The sequence below is a fragment of the Brassica oleracea genome, chromosome C9 (assembly GCF_000695525.1).
Source record: "Brassica oleracea var. oleracea cultivar TO1000 chromosome C9, BOL, whole genome shotgun sequence".
Lineage (NCBI taxonomy): Eukaryota > Viridiplantae > Streptophyta > Magnoliopsida > Brassicales > Brassicaceae > Brassica > Brassica oleracea.
In genome coordinates this window covers 15,690,727-15,709,448 of record NC_027756.1, presented here as the reverse complement: position 1 = coordinate 15,709,448, position 18,722 = coordinate 15,690,727, and the positions used below count along the sequence as shown (strand labels likewise).

At 36.0% G+C, this 18,722-nt stretch overlaps 2 protein-coding genes across 2 annotated transcripts; both read right to left on the bottom strand.

The window, feature by feature from the left end:
- Positions 1-633: 633 nt before the first annotated feature.
- Positions 634-2,986, bottom strand: LOC106316676 (putative pectinesterase 10). Its single transcript, XM_013754558.1, has 5 exons — positions 2,697-2,986; positions 2,447-2,606; positions 1,941-2,156; positions 1,516-1,799; positions 634-1,409 (listed from the first exon to the last, which is right to left on the bottom strand). The coding sequence occupies exons 1-5, from the start codon at positions 2,936-2,938 to the stop codon at positions 1,241-1,243; spliced, it is 1,071 nt and encodes a 356-aa protein (XP_013610012.1). The 5' UTR covers positions 2,939-2,986; the 3' UTR covers positions 634-1,240.
- Positions 2,987-4,690: 1,704 nt separating this feature from the next.
- On the bottom strand, positions 4,691-17,161 carry LOC106318843 (ATP-dependent RNA helicase DHX29). Its single transcript, XM_013756985.1, has 34 exons — positions 16,827-17,161; positions 16,634-16,739; positions 16,365-16,555; positions 16,213-16,266; positions 15,596-15,746; positions 15,110-15,510; positions 14,334-14,552; positions 13,868-13,979; positions 13,261-13,452; positions 13,070-13,146; positions 12,779-12,901; positions 12,581-12,667; positions 12,350-12,450; positions 11,563-11,620; positions 11,129-11,194; positions 10,622-10,707; positions 10,354-10,537; positions 9,824-9,970; positions 9,637-9,738; positions 9,396-9,548; positions 8,665-8,769; positions 8,189-8,329; positions 8,016-8,105; positions 7,880-7,936; positions 7,569-7,652; positions 7,252-7,350; positions 7,028-7,168; positions 6,636-6,706; positions 6,130-6,199; positions 5,883-5,975; positions 5,606-5,815; positions 5,393-5,485; positions 5,061-5,183; positions 4,691-4,969 (listed from the first exon to the last, which is right to left on the bottom strand). The coding sequence occupies exons 1-34, from the start codon at positions 17,121-17,123 to the stop codon at positions 4,889-4,891; spliced, it is 4,365 nt and encodes a 1,454-aa protein (XP_013612439.1). The 5' UTR covers positions 17,124-17,161; the 3' UTR covers positions 4,691-4,888.
- Positions 17,162-18,722: the final 1,561 nt, after the last annotated feature.

Here is an 18,722-nt window from a genome sequence, read left to right as displayed (position 1 = left end):
TCATGGACAAGAAATCATGGACAAGAAATCATGGACAGGAAATCATGGACATGAAATCATGGACAGGTTATCATGGACAGGAAATCATGGACAGAAAAACTGAAGCAAGGAAAGGTGTGAGACTGATTTAAATATCTTTCCTGAAGCCTTGGACGAATTTAAACAAGTGGAGGCAACTGGATATAGCTGTTGGAGTGTGGAAACAAGCCAAAGTCACATGATATGCTAAGAAAGGAAGAGAGAAGAGAGTTGTCACTATCGGAAAGTGACTTCTTCAGATCTGGTCTTCATTAGTTTATTCATCTCCATTTGTTTATTCATTCTCATTGTCTTATTCTCCTTGATAGATCTATTTATGTAACTATTGTATACACTAAATCAATCTAAGTAAAAATGTTTCTCAAATATTCTTATCTCTCTCTTTTGGATTCCCTCACATATCTCTCTTGGTTCTTCACCAAAATCTCTCAAATAATTCTCAAAAACTCATTAATTCTCATAAATTTACGTTATATCGCTGGGGTGGGTGCTTCAGATAAGCAAACAATGCTGGAACAGTTTTCTTTCGCAGCAGGCTCGCTTCCGGTCATGACAAAACAAATGACAGTCATTACTATAAAATCAGGACTCGTATCAGTTCATGTTATGCGAGATTCTATAAGCTCGGTCATCCACACTTTAACATTTTCTGGATTTCGGCTTTCCTATTACCAAAGAAATGTATAAGAGATATAGACAGCCTTTTCTCTGCTTTCCTATCGTCAGGACCGGAACTGAGCACAAAAATGGCAAAGGTAGCGTGGAAAGACGGTTGTAAACCGAAAGAAGAGGGCGGCTTGGGGTTGATATCACTTGCTGAAGCGAATACAGTTTCTAGCCTGAAACTAGTCTGGAAAATTCTGTCGTCGAAGACGTCATTATGGGTTCAATGGGTGAACAGATTCTTGATACGGAAAAACTCGTGCTGGTCAGTGAAAGAGAGCAGTACTTTGGTATCCTGGAGCTGGAAAAGCCGCTACACCTAGTTCTCAACTGATCCGATTGGTGGACAAACGGATTCACAATAGGTTTGCTATGTTCAAGGGAATATATGGCCATGTCTATAGAGGGGGCTGGTTAGATGGGTTGAAACAAGATGAAGATCGTGATGAAGAAATAGTTATGATGGATGTTTACAAAACAAATTTAGATACAAGGCAAATGTAAAAACTATTTTTTTGCTAACAAATTTAACACTCTTTCAGAAAGAAGAAGGAAGAGTAGTCATCCAACCATCTTCAGCAATGAAAGTTTTAATGTTGATAAGAAAAGCAATATCTATATGAGAAAGATTCTTCTCCCATCCAACTCTTCCTTGCTTATTCGCTCCTTCTCCCGTGCAGCTTACCTCCGCAAATGTAATTTTATCCCTGATTTTATTTGTTTGTAATTCCATGATTAATCATCATTATACGTTTGCCAAATATGTAACAAAAGCACATTGTATACATAGTAAAAGATAAGAAGCATACGTACTCTTGGCCTTTATAATGCCAGGCGTCCCATCCTTGGGGAACAATAACATTAGACATGTTGGTTGCGTAAAAGACAACTCTAGAGTAGCCTCGGTAAGCTCTTCCCAAGGCCGCCGTACCATCTCCTTTAATCGTGCAGAATTTGAACACAAATCCACTTGTGTCTTGCTCGCTTTGCCTCCCTTGCGCAGTTATGAATCCCGGTAACATTTCTCCGCTTTTCACCATTTCATCGTTTGGCATTCCTTTAACGTTTATCATTCCTTTAACGTATATCACGCACTTCTGCATCGACAAACAAATAAACATTTTCATATATTAATCCATTTGGCTATTGTGGGCCGGTATGGGATAATTTTCTGTAAGACAATATTCAAAACATCTCTACACGCAACCAAAATTTATGAAAGGTATATATGAAATTACTTCGTATATAGATTGGCCTCCTCCCCATATAAAATCAATGGCTCCTTCGATGTAACAGTTTTTGAAGTAGTGACGGCCGACTAAGTCAGCGAGTGTGTCTTGAACACTGATGAAGCTGCAGCCATAGAACCACGCCTTGTCCGCCGTTAGTACAATTGATGGAGCTACCTTTATCTTTTTATATGGTACTACTGATGCTATATTGTTATAAGAATTCTGCACAACCAAGACGCCAGTTTCACAATATTAGACAATAGTTTTTTTCATATGATATCCGCACGTATGAAAATTAATCCAAATAATCTCCATAAAAAAATGAAACGAGGTTAAAGTACACCATCCGTCAATTTGGAAAAAAAAAAATCACTGCTGCAAAAGTTATTCACGGGCTTTAGACATACAAATCTAGTTGAAGATAGCTTATGAACGAAAATAATTAACAGAGTTGAATTAGTCAGTATCCTAAAACATGGATTTTGATAGCAACTATATATATAAACCCTGACCTTGAATGTGACATTGATTGCAACGAAGTACTCGGCGTTAACGATCATCGGACCACTCGAACTGGCTTGTCCTGCATCATTATATTGAACTATCACTTCCAATGGGTTGTTTCCCTGCAATATTATCTTTTCTTTCTCCATCGGAATCACTATCTTTTCGCTGCATATAAACACACGTACACTGGGTGTAATGCATCTCATAATTAAACTACATGTGATAAGATAAGAAAGAGTGAAGATGAGAGCTTACAAGTAGATTCCGTTTTGAAGCTGAATCTTGATCCATTTATTGTTACCAGAGGGAACGGAGTGGATGGCTGCTTGGATGGTTTTGAAGTGAGTTGCACCACTCTGACCAACCACCACTGTCTTTTCTATATCAATGTTGACATTTTTTGGTTGCTTGTGTTCTAAACCATGAGGAGAGATACGTGATGAACTAGCCGTCAAATTCCAAAATGATAGAGCCAAAAGACAAATTAGAAATTTCATTTGTTAAAGCAAAAGTTTTAGCTCTTTTAACGACACAACTTAGGAAAAGTCAAGTTGATTTTTTTTTTGTGTGTTTCTCTAAACTTGAGTTAAACGTCCATTTATCTACACTTCAAATGTATGTACATTCCCTACCTAATTCCAAGTATGGTTTAAAATCTATTAATTCTTATCTCTATAACCAAATGAAGGTAAATATGTACAATTAGTTGACCATTCTAATATTTATTTCTTAAAGAACATATTTATTTCTTAAAGAACATACATTACAGCAACACAAAATTCAAAGATTATATCCACGAAATGAGATTCTTTATAGATACATGCACAAATATACAAGTAAATGCTTATGTAAAAATAACCAGGAGAATTAAGTGCATCTTAATTTTTATATGAAGCTTCAGAATCCACTATAAACTAAATTTAAACTTATAGCACTTTTTGGGATATAATGTTAAATTTTATACTACTTTTAAATTTGTGACAGAAATTACGAAGACAATTTAAGCGGAATACGGAAATTTAAACTAAACAACAATTCTAGACCGGAAATAGACCAAACCCGGGAAATGACGGAAGTAGGCCTAAAGTCAGCAAAGCAACAAAATGGGCTCAGATCAAAAGAAACTAGACTGGTCAAGGAAGAGAACAAGGCACCACGAGCTACCGAGAGAAAGGTGCCTTAAAAACCTTGAAACAACGATTCCTGTAGCTTCTGACCACCCGCCCAAACCTGACCCAGACCATGAATCCAAGAATGAAACAAACCCAAAACACCTGACAAAAGAGACCTCCGACAGCACGAGAGTAGAGCTGACCAGAAGATTGCCGTCTCCAAGCACACTCACCGTGACCGTTACACCCATTAAACCAAAATAACATATAGAGAGAGAGCGGATCGAAAGGTAGCTAACCCTTCAGAGACACACTGCAGGAGCCAGAGCCGCTAGAGAGTCCAATTGCCGCAAAACACAAAACAAATTCCACACCACTAAACGAGCTAGATCCAGAGCCGGCTTACCGTATTTGAGAGAGATGAAGAGGTAGAGCACCATGGATACAGAGTAAGGGAGAGTCTTCAGGTGCTAAAGCATCAGAGGAAGAAGAGGTCAACACAAAGATTAACTGAATAAGTAGGGAACAGCTCGAGCAACGCCATAACGTGAGAAAAAGGCTTTGCAAGAAGATATATTGTCATCTGTATATGTGAGAAGTTTGTAACTACGAAGTCTCCCTATCAATACATCTCTGTAACTCAAACCCACTCCACACACACAAAACGAAGAAGATGAATTCGGTATATAGAAGGAAGATCCAACGATAAGAAATACAGATAACGTGATGCTAAAGCAGTAACGATCGCACTAGATGTCTAATATGACGGAGCTAGATTTCACATACGTTCAGCATGAGAAACTCGTAATACAGAGAGGACTATGTTATACAGAATATAAAAGCTTCAACGGCAAAGCCTCCAATAGAGACCGAGTCTTTGCCTCTCCCTGCCACATCACTCATAGTCAATGGCCATGTTGGCTTCTTCTTCGTGAAGTCTATCGTATGGAACGTATCAGTATGACGTAGGAAGAGTCGCTATTGAGACCTTCTCCGTGATCGTCATGAGATCACAGTTCTTATCAGCTTTTACTTTGTAAACAGTTTCGGGATTTGGGTTCTCATTCACGTAACCAAAATATATTATTCAGTAGGTTCTGGGTTGTACAAGAGAGAGAGAGAGAGAGAGATTGAGAGGAGAAAAGCGACGTGAGATCATAACTATAGACTTAACATAATTCCAAGACGAGGGACTTGAATAATATTTTTAAAGCTCCTCACGGTTTTTACTTGTTTTTCTTGATGTCTGAATTCACCTCCCAAAAACTGATATTATTAGCTATGGAAGTAACCCAGTAGCATTGCATACTACACCTTTCAAATAGTGGCTTTAGTTCATGTGTGTTGCGGTTTGCCTTCTTCTATAAGAAGATGGACCATAGATTTGACCACTTCGTTGTGGACTATCCCTGATATCTGCAAAAAAACAAACAACAAATGTGAAGAGAGATTAGGCAAGATCTAGTTACTTCACCGAGTGGATTAAACCAAGGATCGAATATGTAACCTCGGGTTTCCGGATAAGATCTTTTAGGATAGAATGTAGGGTTAACCGAAGCTCTTTGAACAAAACTGCAGTTTGTGCTGGTGCTGCTATCTTCAACCACCCATCAATGGTGACTGATCCACTCTGTTAACGAAAAGATAAGGAGGGCATATAAATAAAGTACCCACCACGCAGCGTCAAATCGTTTTTCAAAGATACCCTCGTAAAAGACTCTTAGAAACTAGTGTTTGACATTAGGACCCGATATCTCTGTCATCACCTTTCGAAAAACTAAATACAAAGTTCCATCTGTGTTTTCTCAATGCAAGACAACATGCTACGTTTAACAGTACCTGATGATGAACATTGATTGAGCCGCCAAAAAGAAGAATGGAGAAAGGAGAAACAATGGTTGTATCACGCAGATACACTTTGTTCGTTTCAACCTACACGAAACAGTAACATCCAAATGATATAACAAGTCACACCATGTTCGTCAAATACGCAGCTAAGTATGAAATCCTGAGGAATCAAATCAATGCTTCGCATATTAAAAGTCAGGTTACCTTCTCAAGAAATACAAGGAAAGGGTACTGAAATGCTTTGAAGTTGCTGTTAATGGAGGACGGATGGATATAGACTTCCCTTCTGCCATCGTACCACGCTGAATAACTCTTTGTTTGGTTCCCTTGCTTTGTCAAACTGTTAACCGCTGTCTCTGTAATTCCCTTATCATTAGCTGCAATATTAGGATATAGTCCTGCGCATAGTATAGCCTGTACATATTGACAGCTGAATTCAGATACCCACCAAAATAGATAATAGCAATCGAATGTATTTTACCTTAACAACTTCAGGTTGTTGTGAATACATATTGAAAGGTTGAGTTTGGTCAGAAAACCAGACATCAAGATTCTCCTTTTTCCTCCCTGCAAACTATGGTAAGAAACCAACAGATTGAGCTGTGACATACTGACATAAACTTGAGAAACAATTGTTTCAACGTTTGGTGCATGATGGATCTTTCCACGCAAGATCAGACACGTGTATGCTTTATACATATGCAACAAATGGTTTAAAGATAAGTTACCTCTCCTGTTTTCGGAAGATTGATGAGCCCGATGTCTGCCAGTAATGTGCCATATTGTACTCTCATGTCTCTGATATTTGCCAGAAAATATCAATTAAGACTTGACGGATGAAGACCGAATTGTGCAAGCATTCTTTCAGTCTACGAGGATTTTCAGGGACTCGTGCATATATGAAAAGTTCCTATTAAAGACTTAGCTTTAACCGTTTAAGCGACTTTGAAAGAAACCAAACAAATGACTATTACTTTCAGTCCTTTAGATACTAACACAGTTTTCACAAACTTAGGTATCCTTAGTCAAGCTTTAAAGGTATAGCATAAAGCAATTTAAACCATGTCAAGATAAACATGTTAATCTTTCAGAAAGTGACTCAAGTGACATCAAAACTGAAGGTTATCCCTCGAAACAAGGATAAAAATAAGAATAAGCATATTAAAATGTCATCTTTTCTGCAACTCTATGAAGATCTTTTCTAGACGATTTATAGCAACCAAGTAGGATGTACCTTATCATCCGCATCACTGAGCTGCTCAAGAACTTTGATTCACAGAACCTCTGTGCAGCTTTCATTCCTCGCTGTAAATATCACAAACACAGACGATGTCATTATGCAGATAATTGATTTGCTAAAATTAATTGAACAGCCTGAATCAAGCATGGATCGCCTGGAATCAACTCATTTTAAACCCATGGTTCAAGGGGTAGACGAGAAATTAACAGCTTCCTCCAGAACCCAAAAAGAAATTTGGCTGTGACGTATACAAAAGAAAACCTATTGCATATAGATAGACAGACATCTAACAAAGACAAGATATATCCATCGATCGTGAATCAAATAATTCTGATTCTGTCAAACACATCAGTGAATCTAATTTCAAATATCCCTTTATTACATACCTCATTCAGTATCTTCACCCATTTGTCGTATGCAACCATCATAAGGAGATGATCAGATTGTTTGTCATTGTTGTTTAATTCACTTGATTTATCCATATTATCAGAAAATAGAGCAAGTTTCACCCGGTCAACATTTTGCTTCTAAGAAGAAAAACACCGCGTATAGAGTTAGTTGACAACCTCCTTCATGAAATCAGCTAAGTTCTGAGAATCTATAAATTTACCTCATCTTTGGGATATATAAATGGCGATTTGTAGCTCAAGAAAGCAGCGATCGAGAGAATAGGTGATAAGCAGCCAAATATTCCACCATACAACAGCATCTACAATTTTCAAACATGAAGTCATGATAATGGAAAGAACTACATGATGATTTCTGGTTACCTAGATCAATATGATCAAGACACTGAAAACTAGGCAGAATGTTTCTTAATAATGTCAAAGAAGACACATGATGAAATGAGGCTAGATGTTGTGAGGAGAGAGTAAATATATGAAGCAATGACAAAAGAAGTGCAACAGTAATGTTATAGAAGTAAACCTTTCCAATCAATACATCAACAGGAAGTTTTGCTAAATGATGCCCAAGTGGTGTCAATTCTTCGTCTCCTTCAACAGCACCAACCTACAGAAGACAGGGTTCATAAAAGAAGACTCAGCAACAAACTCAAATTACTTAAGTCTATGGCTACAACAGAAAGAATATTAATCAGTCCCACGGCTAGACAATCTCATACACATCAATTATATCTCCAAGTGACTGGTCTCGTAACTTTCGGATATATCAAATATTGCTTGCTGGTTGCAAGAACTAATTACTTTTTAGGTTAAAATACTTCTATTACATGGTACCTCGTGTAACAATGAAATTGCAGAGGCTATAGCACCTTCACTCGGAGGTTCCAAAGCCTAAAGAGGGCAAGTACAAAGACGAATCAGATGGCTGGCAATGTTATTTATTTTAGGCAATAAAAATAGTATAACTCGCCGTCGACAGAAAAGGCTTAATGTGACCCAAACCAAGCAATTTGATTTGTAGACATAGTTCTACTAATGGCATCCGCAGCATCTCAGGAACCTTGTCAGCAAGATGGAACTGATTAGTTTACGGGCTAAAACCAAGTGAACTAGATACCAGCAACAGACCAAAAAGAAAAACACCTGATAGGGACGCATTAGTTTCTCGAACCTATGGCGTGTGTACAATGAATAGCAAATTCCAGGTTTAACTCGTCCAGCTCTTCCTGTTCTTTGTCTTGCATTTGCTTGAGATATCCAATCTTCCACCATGCTTGACAGTTTCTAAGATGATCATGAGGCAATCACAAGGGAAAGATACAAAAAAAATTGTCATCAAACATCATTAACATATATAAGGACCTTTTGTTTCAATATGGAGAACTAAAAAGATATTTCAAGATACATGTACCAAAATAGCGGATATAAATCTTACAAACGGTTTCACAAGGAAGAGGTTATATGCAAATAGCATGATCAAATGTGCATAATGTTACAATCCTTTTTCAGAGAAGGTTCGAGTTTACAGGAACAAAAGAATTTCAACATTAAGAAATACGATTTTGGTCAACAAGTATCGTAAATGGAAAACGCAACTGATTCACTAGCATTGGGAATACCTTCTGTGGATTATAGCGATTTTCCTTGTGTTTGCCACTGTCAATCACATACACCACATCATCAATTGTTATACTGGTCTCTGCAATGTTTGTAGCTATAATAACCTAAACATAAGAGAAAATGCAAAAGATGAATCAGATTGGCTTTGCAAAAGTCCATGCAACCTAAACGTATGGTCTACAGAAAAAATCCTCCACAATTAGGGAGCACATGCATTTGTTAAAAGCGATTCAGCACTATATTTCAGTCTATGTCAAGAAGCACAACACCCTTTGACTATATCATCTCAAATTTTGTAAAGTTCCTCTCAGCAAGTCATAAGTGAATTAAACTATTCTCCGTATATTATTTTAACTTTGAGATATATACTTCACAAATTAATCCCAAAGAAAAATTCCAAGATAAGACCAAAAGAAATATAAGGAAAAAAACTTGTTCATGGAACATAGTTACTTATAATCATTTACATCTTAAACAACAATAGTGGTTATCACTCAAATTCATTTACTAGTGGGACAAAGGAAACACGTAGTTGCGCGAGATGAGATTGAAACCCTTATAACTGAAAAACAATGCATGAATGTTTTTCAGTATACAAGTGCACAAGCAAGGCATTAATGATAAAGCCATTATATTTGCTCATCTGGAAAAAATCAATTAAAAGGGACAAAGTATGCTATAGAAGAATGCATAGCAATAGTCAACAATGTATATAGTTACAGGACATCACCTTCCGTACGTCTTCAGGGGGTCGTAGAAACACCCTTTTCTGTTCGGTAGATGCTATAGAAGAATGCAGAGGAAGAAGCCAATCTGCAGAAGGTCGACGAAAACGATACGAAGCAGCTAACCTATCAAGTAACATGTGAATTTCTGACACACCCTGTTATCAACAAAACAAATGTCAAGCTGAAGCGGTAGACCAGATGATTGATTCTAATTTACACGAAAGAACTCAGTAATCAGCTTACAGGCAAAAATACTAGAATAGCTCCCTCGTTGCAAGTATCGTCAATGTGGCATATCAACTCTTCAAGAAGCTCATAGTCAATAGCATCCTCATTTAACCTTTTCTGCACAGCACTCACATGCCATTGAAGGCTCATGCATCCAGAAAGAATAAGAGGAACAGAAGCTCAAACTGGAAATGTAGCGTACCAGATTTTGTTGTGTTTGATCACTGTACGAGTTGTAGTTACCGGAAACATAAAACGGGTTAAGACAGTCCTCCGAAAGCAAATAATCGTCCCCCCATCCAGCCAATACAAGATTCTTCTTTCCCCTACGGTCGTTTACAGAACCAAGCTGAAGACAACGAACCCATATGTTAATTACACAATCTATGAAGTTTCACTTACACTAATACAAGCTAAATGGGAGTACCAGTATATAAACACTAGAATCCAAATCAAAATCACACACATCTAACCAAAAGGCGTTCTCTATAAATCCCCACAAAAATGCCAAGGCCATTCCATATCAGGCCCCACAAAACATCACCTTTGTGCTAGTCGTATATTTTGGTTGTGCAAATAGGGAACATATCAATACAAATGAAACTTTCCCATCAGAAGAAAACCCAGAAATCAAGACGTGTACGTGTCTAGCAATTGGTGCGGGCTACGTAGTGAAAAGGGGGATTACAGAAGTATAATAGATGATTTGGTTGTTACGGATAATTTAGATACCTTGTCTTTAATGGATGAATCCGATCTGAGTGCAGCAGGAGAATCTGGAGCCAGAAGGTATCTAGTGCTCTCATAAATCTCCTCCAGAAAGTGAGTAGTAACCGGGTGTGTTCGTCCTTGAGCAGTAATCACAGGACAGTGAGCAAAATAATTTGAGAACAGATTTGCGTCAACAGTAGCGGACCTGAACCACATCAGAAGCATACATTTATATGATGTTTACTAGTATTTACGATCTGGCTTGAAAACTAAAACCCACAACACGTACATAAGGATAACTTTCAGTCTTTGCGATGTATTATCGCATGATTGCTTCTCAATCAGGCTCTTCAAAATAATGAGAAGAAAATCACCCTGTAATGAAAATGAGAAGAATGAAAGGTAAATTTCTGCCAGATTGTTCAACATTTGCAAAATGGACGCATCAAAATTTAAAATACAGATCTAGCTTTTCTTTATAGAAAGAGGAGACTGGATATACTAATACTGCCTTTCCGCACAGAATAAGCATGGAAGCAAAACATATACATCCTTTATTCTAAACACCAAGGATGCAAGCTTCTGGATTTCGCTGTTGCAAATAACTAAATGCAATGGATTGTTACATGCATATTCGAAAACTAAAATTAGATTTCTAGTTTTCTTTCCGAGCAGGTTCTTGCATTCTAGTGATTCATTAGATAATATTATATGGATTCTCATCTAGAACCCTTTACTAGGTGTCTAATTTTTCTTAATAAAGATCCGATTTAAGCCTGAATGAATCAATACTCACCAAAAGAGACCGCTCGTGCACTTCATCGACTATAATATGTGTAACATCGTTCAAGGTTTTATCCCCCTGAAAAGTGTGCACAAAAAAGCAAACAGGAAAGAAAAAACAATAAGAGAGATTGATGATATAATCCTAAAATTCTCCACACAAATATTTAGTGTGGCTTGTTATAATATGCTTTTCAGAATAACAAATTGTTTAGAATATCTTTGCAGCAAATAACTAATTCAACTATTGGAATTTCAATGTTTTTAGTTAACCGAGATATGTTCTAAAAATCCATAATTTCTGTTAAGCAGCTGTGATATTTTACCTTTATCCAAATCACCAGAATGTTTGTTCATAAATACGTTATCATTTTCAGTAGCTTAAAACACTTTTAACACATGTAATTATTTAGTTGCAAAGAGCTTGTTAAAAAATAGAGGACGTACAGCGAGTTTCCTCAGTAGAATACCAGTAGTACAAAACAGCAACCTTGTCTTGTCACTCCTGAAGAAAGCAAAAATATGCCAACAAAAATAGGTTTAATCTGCCGCTATAAGGAACATTATTAAAGGTAAACCAAGGCCATCATCATATTACAGTGTCAGAAATGAATATCTTACAAACAGTAACCAATGTAACCTTACACCAGTTATGCCAAAAGATTAGCAAAATAATCAGGCGAGAATATGCGTTCTAAACTACATAGCGAAGTAACAAATATATAATATATATGTATAAATATAAATATATATATATATATATATATATATATATATTATCTTACAACTCCATTCCACCAAAACATCGAAGAAAAAATATTCATCTAGCACCAACTTATCATGGCAGTACTGCTACACCAAAATCAGCCAGAGAGGAAGTAAAAAGAGAATGTGAAAGACCAGAAGAAATCACAACACAGAAGACAAACACTGACGTAATAGTAAGTAGTATCGGTCGATCATTATCAAACAAACAATTGGAAATATATTTCAGAAAGAAAAAATTCTACCATTTGGAAGTAAATTACTCCTTTTCAATTTCTTATTTTATTACTGCTGTACTTTGAGAAACGAGTCACTTTTTTACCAAAGTATATCTACTTCAATTCTGAATCATTCAATTTTGGATTCTTGAGAAAAGTGAATGAAGCGATGGAAAAGAGTACAAAACACAGTAAAATCTAACAAGCTCCTAAGACGAAAGAAAAAAAAAACGTAAAATTAAGAGGCAGACCTTGCACTTTCAAGACGAACTTGATAACCAACCAAGGAGTCATCTGAGCCTGGAGAGGATTCACAACGCTCATCAGCAACTCTTTGAGCAACAGAGATAGCCTAGACATATTACCCAGTTATTAACAATAACAAAAGGCTAACTGATATAATCGTTCCATAAATAAAAGGGCCAGTATGAACTAAACAGGGAATCCCTGAATGCAACACATCTTAAGACCGAATTACTTACTGCTATTCGCCGAGGTTGTGTGCATATGATATTACAGTATCCACCACGCCCTGACTCAATCATATCATCCAATATAAATTGAGGAACCTGGAACAACATATCAGTTAAAAATGACTCAACTGTAAGCTGGAAGATAAATTCGGCAAAAAGAGCAATTAGTGAACAGACATCAAATGACAGGGAGCAAAAGGACAAAACCTGTGTAGTCTTTCCAGAGCCTGTTTCTCCGCATACTACTAAGACATCTCTTTCTTTCAGATGCTGCAGTATGTCATTCTTCACTTCAGATATAGGAAGAGCAGTTCGAGTTTTCAACATATCCTGCAAACAAAGATTTGACCATGCTGAAAACATACTCCTGTGTATCTTACTGGAATATGTCTAGGAAGCTTAATACATAACTCTTAAGGCATAACATGAGCTACATGAACTTCTTCTTCTAAAGACAAAGAAAAACCGTACGTTCGAACATAAACAAGAATGTTCTACCTTGTACTTCCGTGTTTTCTTCTTGTTTTCTTGTTTTTGTTGGAGAGATAAACATGTAGCTTCTATGTAAGAGTCTCCTGTAATACATAAAATAGATGATTTATTATATTTCATGCTAATGATTTTGGCAGTAAAATCCAGAGTACTATTGTTTAATTAACTAAGTGACAACAGATACACCCAGGTCATACTTTTAGCTCTGTGGTTAGATCTGGCAACACCTAGGTCATCTTTTTCTTTGACGTAAGTGTCTACCATTGGAACTGCATCGGAGATGCCACTCGACGAAGCGCTCAAACTCAAATTGTCCGACTCAAGCAACCTATCAACGAAGTTAGCTCTTCGATCTTCTTCTGTGCTTTGTACGGTACAAAACAATTCCTCTGTGAAGACTCAAGACAACTGTATTAGAGCGATTAAGATATTGCAAAACGAGAACATGTCACATATGAAATGTGTGCTAATTTAGAATGGTAATATTAGGGATATGCAAAACAGTTACTAATAGATTATGTCGTATTTTTTCCATTTAACTTCGGATGCTGTAATACTTTCATTTAGTAGCCAATATGGTGCTCTTTTAGCAGCCAAATGTTTTAAACAAATAGATACTAAAACTCTCATGCAAAATATAGTTTTTGTGGAGTTACCATAGAACATGCCAATGTAAAAGATAGACAGAAAGGTGATAATAAGCTAATTTAATTAATCTACAATTATGTGGCATCACTGGACAGGTCACTGAAAAATACTTTTTTATAGCAAATAACAAGCACTGAGACAAAATTCATAAATCACCTTGTTTCCAGATCAACACTAGAGAGGCATAAGGCTCAGTGATTGCAAAGTGAACAGGCAAATCAGAAAAGAGCTTATGGAGAGCAAATGCCGCAACTCTGTTTTGTGCATCCTGTCCAAATAACCCAAGAGCACAGTAAATTAGCATACTGATTACATGGTCAGCATATGCTCCAGGCATTGATGATTGTTTCCAATCAACAGCTTATAACTTTTGATAAGATTCATAATCAGAAGTCTCCAAAACTTTGAGCAAAATTGTTAGACATGTACACTATAGATTTTTCTGTCTAGCAATCCTACTTTATTTTACTCAGAAGTCAGAACCTTGAAAATCAAGGACTTAAACTGGCATTTTCTTCTGAAAAGTTATACCCTAACTACATTTAGTAACAAGGCCCTAGTTAGATACTTTAGCAACTTATTAACAAAAACTTAAATGTTAAAACATGGATCAAACGAGTACCTCGATAGACTCAAAAACCTCATCTTGATGAGGAAGTTGAAGAGTTACCAGACCCCCGGCTTGTCTGCTTTTACCCCGTCCACTGGCTTTACGCAGAATGCTTACAGTATATGAGATTTTCCTTCCTTCGCCGGTTACTTTGTTGAACTTTGGTGCGTCCCACCCCGACCTTTGACACAATTGATGGAGAAATGCCTTAGGGACCTTTTGCGCTTCACCCTGTAAACTTTTACATGTTAAAGAGAGAGCCGAACAATTAAAAGTGCCCAGCTAATAAAAGGAGCAGCGCGGGGAAAAAACAAGCTTACACCTTGTATACAGGAATTAAATTTCACATCTACTTACTGGATCAGCATATGTGGCAAAATGAAAACTTAACAAACAGGCATAAACACAATAAAAACATTAACTTTAATTTTCATCTACAGCCTTAAATACTACCAATCATGCTTTATCTTGGTTTTTAAAGCTACAACCAAAAAACTAATGCTACAGCAAAAACACACAAAAATGGTTGTAAAAATCTTATTTTCTAAAGCCCCATCTTTTTAGCTGTAGGAAATTTTAAAGCTACATTCCTTAAAGCTAAATAAAAAAATCCTACAAACTAAATTCTAAAGTAAATTTTCTACAGTTACAGCCAACCAATCACCTCCATAAAATGAAAACTAAACAAGCAGTCATAAACAAAATCAAGCATTAAACACCTTTAAAATGTAATTGTATTTTGTACCTAAAATGTATTTATCCTACAATCTTGTTCGATAAAAAGTTACCTTCTTCCAGATGCCCTCTAGTTTCCCGAGATTTTCCTCACTGCGTAGTTCTCTCATCTTTTCCTTCTTCTGCAACTCCAAGAGTTCATGTGGCGATGCTTCATAATGCGGGACATCTACTGAAAACATATCGTCAAGCGCCAAGTACTCTGAATTATCATCCGATGCAACTACTTCTTGTCCCGGGGAACATGAGGGAAGATCTTTAGGTTGATTTTCCTCAGATCCACAATTCTCAACAGGATTTTCATCCAAGACCGGTTCATCTAACGGCTGAATAGAGTCAGCATCTACTGCCTCATGAATATTATCGGGCATGGGAGAGGCTATTTCTTTTTCTGTAGCATCTTCGGAAGCATACTCACGCTGAAATTCAGATTCTAACGCTGCTTCAGATATTCCTGCAAAACAAACACGTATAACACATGACATTCTGTGCACCAATTAACATGATTGACAGACTGATTACTCAAAGATTACACTAACCAAGAGCAGCTATCTCTTGCTTGAGCTTTCGAATGGCTAGGCCTGCTTGCTCTTGTCCTTTTTTATCACGCTTATCCTTTGCTTTTATAGCATCTGATCTTGCCGAATAGTATTCTTTAGCAATCACATCAAAAGCCCTCGGACCGGATGCCTAGTATGAGTTGTGAAAACAAGATATCACAGCAGAGAACGACAATAAAATAAGGAACCAATATGGTTCTGCAAAATTAATTGACTGAAGTCTGTAGTGTAATATGATCATCATAAACAAATTCAGAAAGTTTCCACTTCTACCAAATGTGAAAGAAAATATATAAATTAGCAGGTTCCGACCAGCAGAGCCACAAAATAGCCATGACAGATTGTATACTAAGCTTAACGCAAGTAATATATTTTCAGCAAAACAATAATTCCTGATCCAAATTCAAGAGCTTCCAAATATTTATCGTTTTGTAAGGTGAAAGCTTTATCTTCTATCGGACCAAAATAATGAGGGAATATTTATCCTAGAGTAAGGAGCATGAAAGATAACATCAGTGACGGACAGAGTCTCACTAAGTAGTCAACTATTACATTCCATCAATGACGGAGAGAAGCCTAGAAAAGAGTTGAATTACCTCCCTGCTGGAGCCAACACCATCCACCTCATCTTCCCAAGATTCCAATTCCTCCTAAAAATTTGAAGTCAATGAGCAAAGTCAATATTATATTGGCGCTAAAACTATAATGTATCATGCTTTTGGAAAACTTTAACCATTCTAATGTGTACCTCTTCCTGTCTTCTCATATACTGACGGATCCAATCAGCTTGCGATGATTGGTCAGAACGAAGAGCATCCTCATCTTGCTTCCCCTTCACTTTAACATAAACTTCAGGTTCCTCCTGCTTGAGCTCGACTGAAGAGTCAGAAGACTCATTCCAATCTTCCCTTGAGGTCAATATCACACCTACAGAACCACCTGTAACACCCAATGGGAAGGTACAAGAATCAATGCACAACCTTAGGAAGTTTCTATGGGTGTGACTCTATTCAATACCTCCAGTAGGAAAGCGAGAAGCTCCGGTAGAAAACTTCACCGGCAACTCATGGCTCGGTAAGTTCAAGCAGAGCCAATCAAGTGCAGTCTCAAACGTTGCTCCATCCTTAAACACAAACATACACATACGTATCAGGTACTGAATTAGGTAACCTAAACTAAAATCTCAGATTCCAACAAATGCGAGCGTTACTCTAAGAGAAGAGAGAGCGAGCTCAATCTGATCATCTACGAATCCTTCGCAAGAGAGCTTCTCGTAGACGGTATTGAGTTTCTTCGCCTTCTGATTTTTGGAAAGCGCGCTGTGGATAGGTGCCGCAGCCGGAGGAGCGGTGCGGCCGGAGTTGAGCAAGAGCCGTCGCAAACGGTCCTCGTTCTCCGCCGAAATCTGAAGCTTAGGACCTGAGGAAGGTTTCTTTTTCGAAGACGATGATGATGATGAAGAAGCAGCTTTGTTGCTTTGCTTCTGAGGTTTCTTCTTCGGAGCCATTTGCTTCGTCTCCGATCAATGAACTGAGAGAAGCGGAGGAGAATATTGAAATTGGGTAGCGAAACACTCCGCGGAGGGAATAAATATTACTGGGCCTAATGGGCTTTTTTCTCAAAGCTTCAAGTATTGTTTTGGATACAAATAGTGTTCATTTCTTTTTTTTTAATGGTATTCATTTCTGTAAAACATAAGCTGTTCATTTATGTCCAAACAATTTTTTTACAAAAAAAATCATAACATACTATTAATCATATGCTAAAGTGTATGTGTGATATATGTGTTAGGTTTATAAGTTATAGCATTTTATATTTTCGATTTATCAATGATTATAAAATTAAAATATGACCAAGAGCTTGTGGTCAAGTGGTAAGCGAAAAAGTTTGGGATGTCACTACATTTCAGATTTGATCCATCTATCGTACGAAACTAAATCACATTCTCCCGGTCACTCTACTCTATGCAGTTATGGGCTACTGCTTTTTGGTCCATTTGAATACACAGGAGAGGGTCTATCAGTGGGCTGCACCTTCCACCCACGGAATATGTATGTGTCTTTAATAGATTCGAGTTTAACCTTTTATTTATTTAAAAAAATATATATATATATATATATATGATATTTCTGTTATACTTTTAATTAGTATATTTTGTTTGTACGTAATTAGAACTTATGAAAAAATAAAAGATTCAAATTTTAAAACTCATGAATAATAATTCAACATTATGCATTTAATATTTAAATTTTTATATTTGATTTGACAATCAAAAATATGTTTCAATATACTCCAAAGATAGTTTCTTACTTATATTATTTACATTTAATATTTAAATATATATATATATATATAGTTAGAATTGTCAATCAAAAATTTGTAGCAGTTAACTCACAATATATTTTTTTCCTAATATCATGTATTTAATATTTAAGTAGATTAAGATTTGCGTCTTGCGCGGAATGAGCATTATATATATATATATATATATATATATATAAAATATTTTATGTATTATATGTTTTAAATATTATGAAATAAAATATATATTGAATAGTCAAAAGTCAGTAACAATTACATATATAATTAAATTGGTGCGAAAATATAAATCAAATGTATAACTAAACTAGTGCAAACATATAAAATAATTTTATTAATCCAAACAATATTTTTTTTCTATTTGATAGGATATATAATTAAATTTAAATGATATTAACATACATGATATATTTTTAATATTAATGTCTATTAGCTGATGCATTCTATTCATATGGTTTTTTGATCATTTGTATCTTTTATAGCAACAAAAAAATAAATTACACATAACAAAATATTTATTGTGGGATTAATAGTTTTAGTAATTTATAATTTTTGGAAAATAAGTTGTCAATGTTTGTAATAAGATTTTATCAAAAAAAACATTGTTCAAAGTAAATTTCTAAATTAAAATATTTATGTATTTTATATGGTATATAGTTTAATTTAAAATGATATATATATCTTTTAATCTTAATAGTTAATTAAATTGGATTTTTTACTTATATTATTTTGTAATCATTTATATTTTGTCATAATAAAAATTTTAAACCATGGATCACAAAATTTT

What these genes read in the sequence shown, in the direction of transcription:
- LOC106316676 (XM_013754558.1), bottom strand. Translation starts at nt 2,938, where the DNA reads ATGAAATTTCTAATTTGTCTTTTGGCTCTATCATTTTGGAATTTGACG. An exon ending in CAATCAATGTCACATTCAAG is followed by an intron (nt 2,157 to 2,446) that starts GTCAGGGTTTAT and finishes TTGGTTGTGCAG; the next exon opens with AATTCTTATAACAATATAGC. An exon ending in GAGGCCAATCTATATACGAA is followed by an intron (nt 1,800 to 1,940) that starts GTAATTTCATAT and finishes TTGTCGATGCAG; the next exon opens with AAGTGCGTGATATACGTTAA.
- LOC106318843 (XM_013756985.1), bottom strand. Translation starts at nt 17,123, where the DNA reads ATGGCTCCGAAGAAGAAACCTCAGAAGCAAAGCAACAAAGCTGCTTCT. An exon ending in CACAACCTCGGCGAATAGCA is followed by an intron (nt 12,451 to 12,580) that starts GTAAGTAATTCG and finishes TAATATGTCTAG; the next exon opens with GCTATCTCTGTTGCTCAAAG. An exon ending in CCCCTGAAGACGTACGGAAG is followed by an intron (nt 8,770 to 9,395) that starts GTGATGTCCTGT and finishes TCTTATGTTTAG; the next exon opens with GTTATTATAGCTACAAACAT.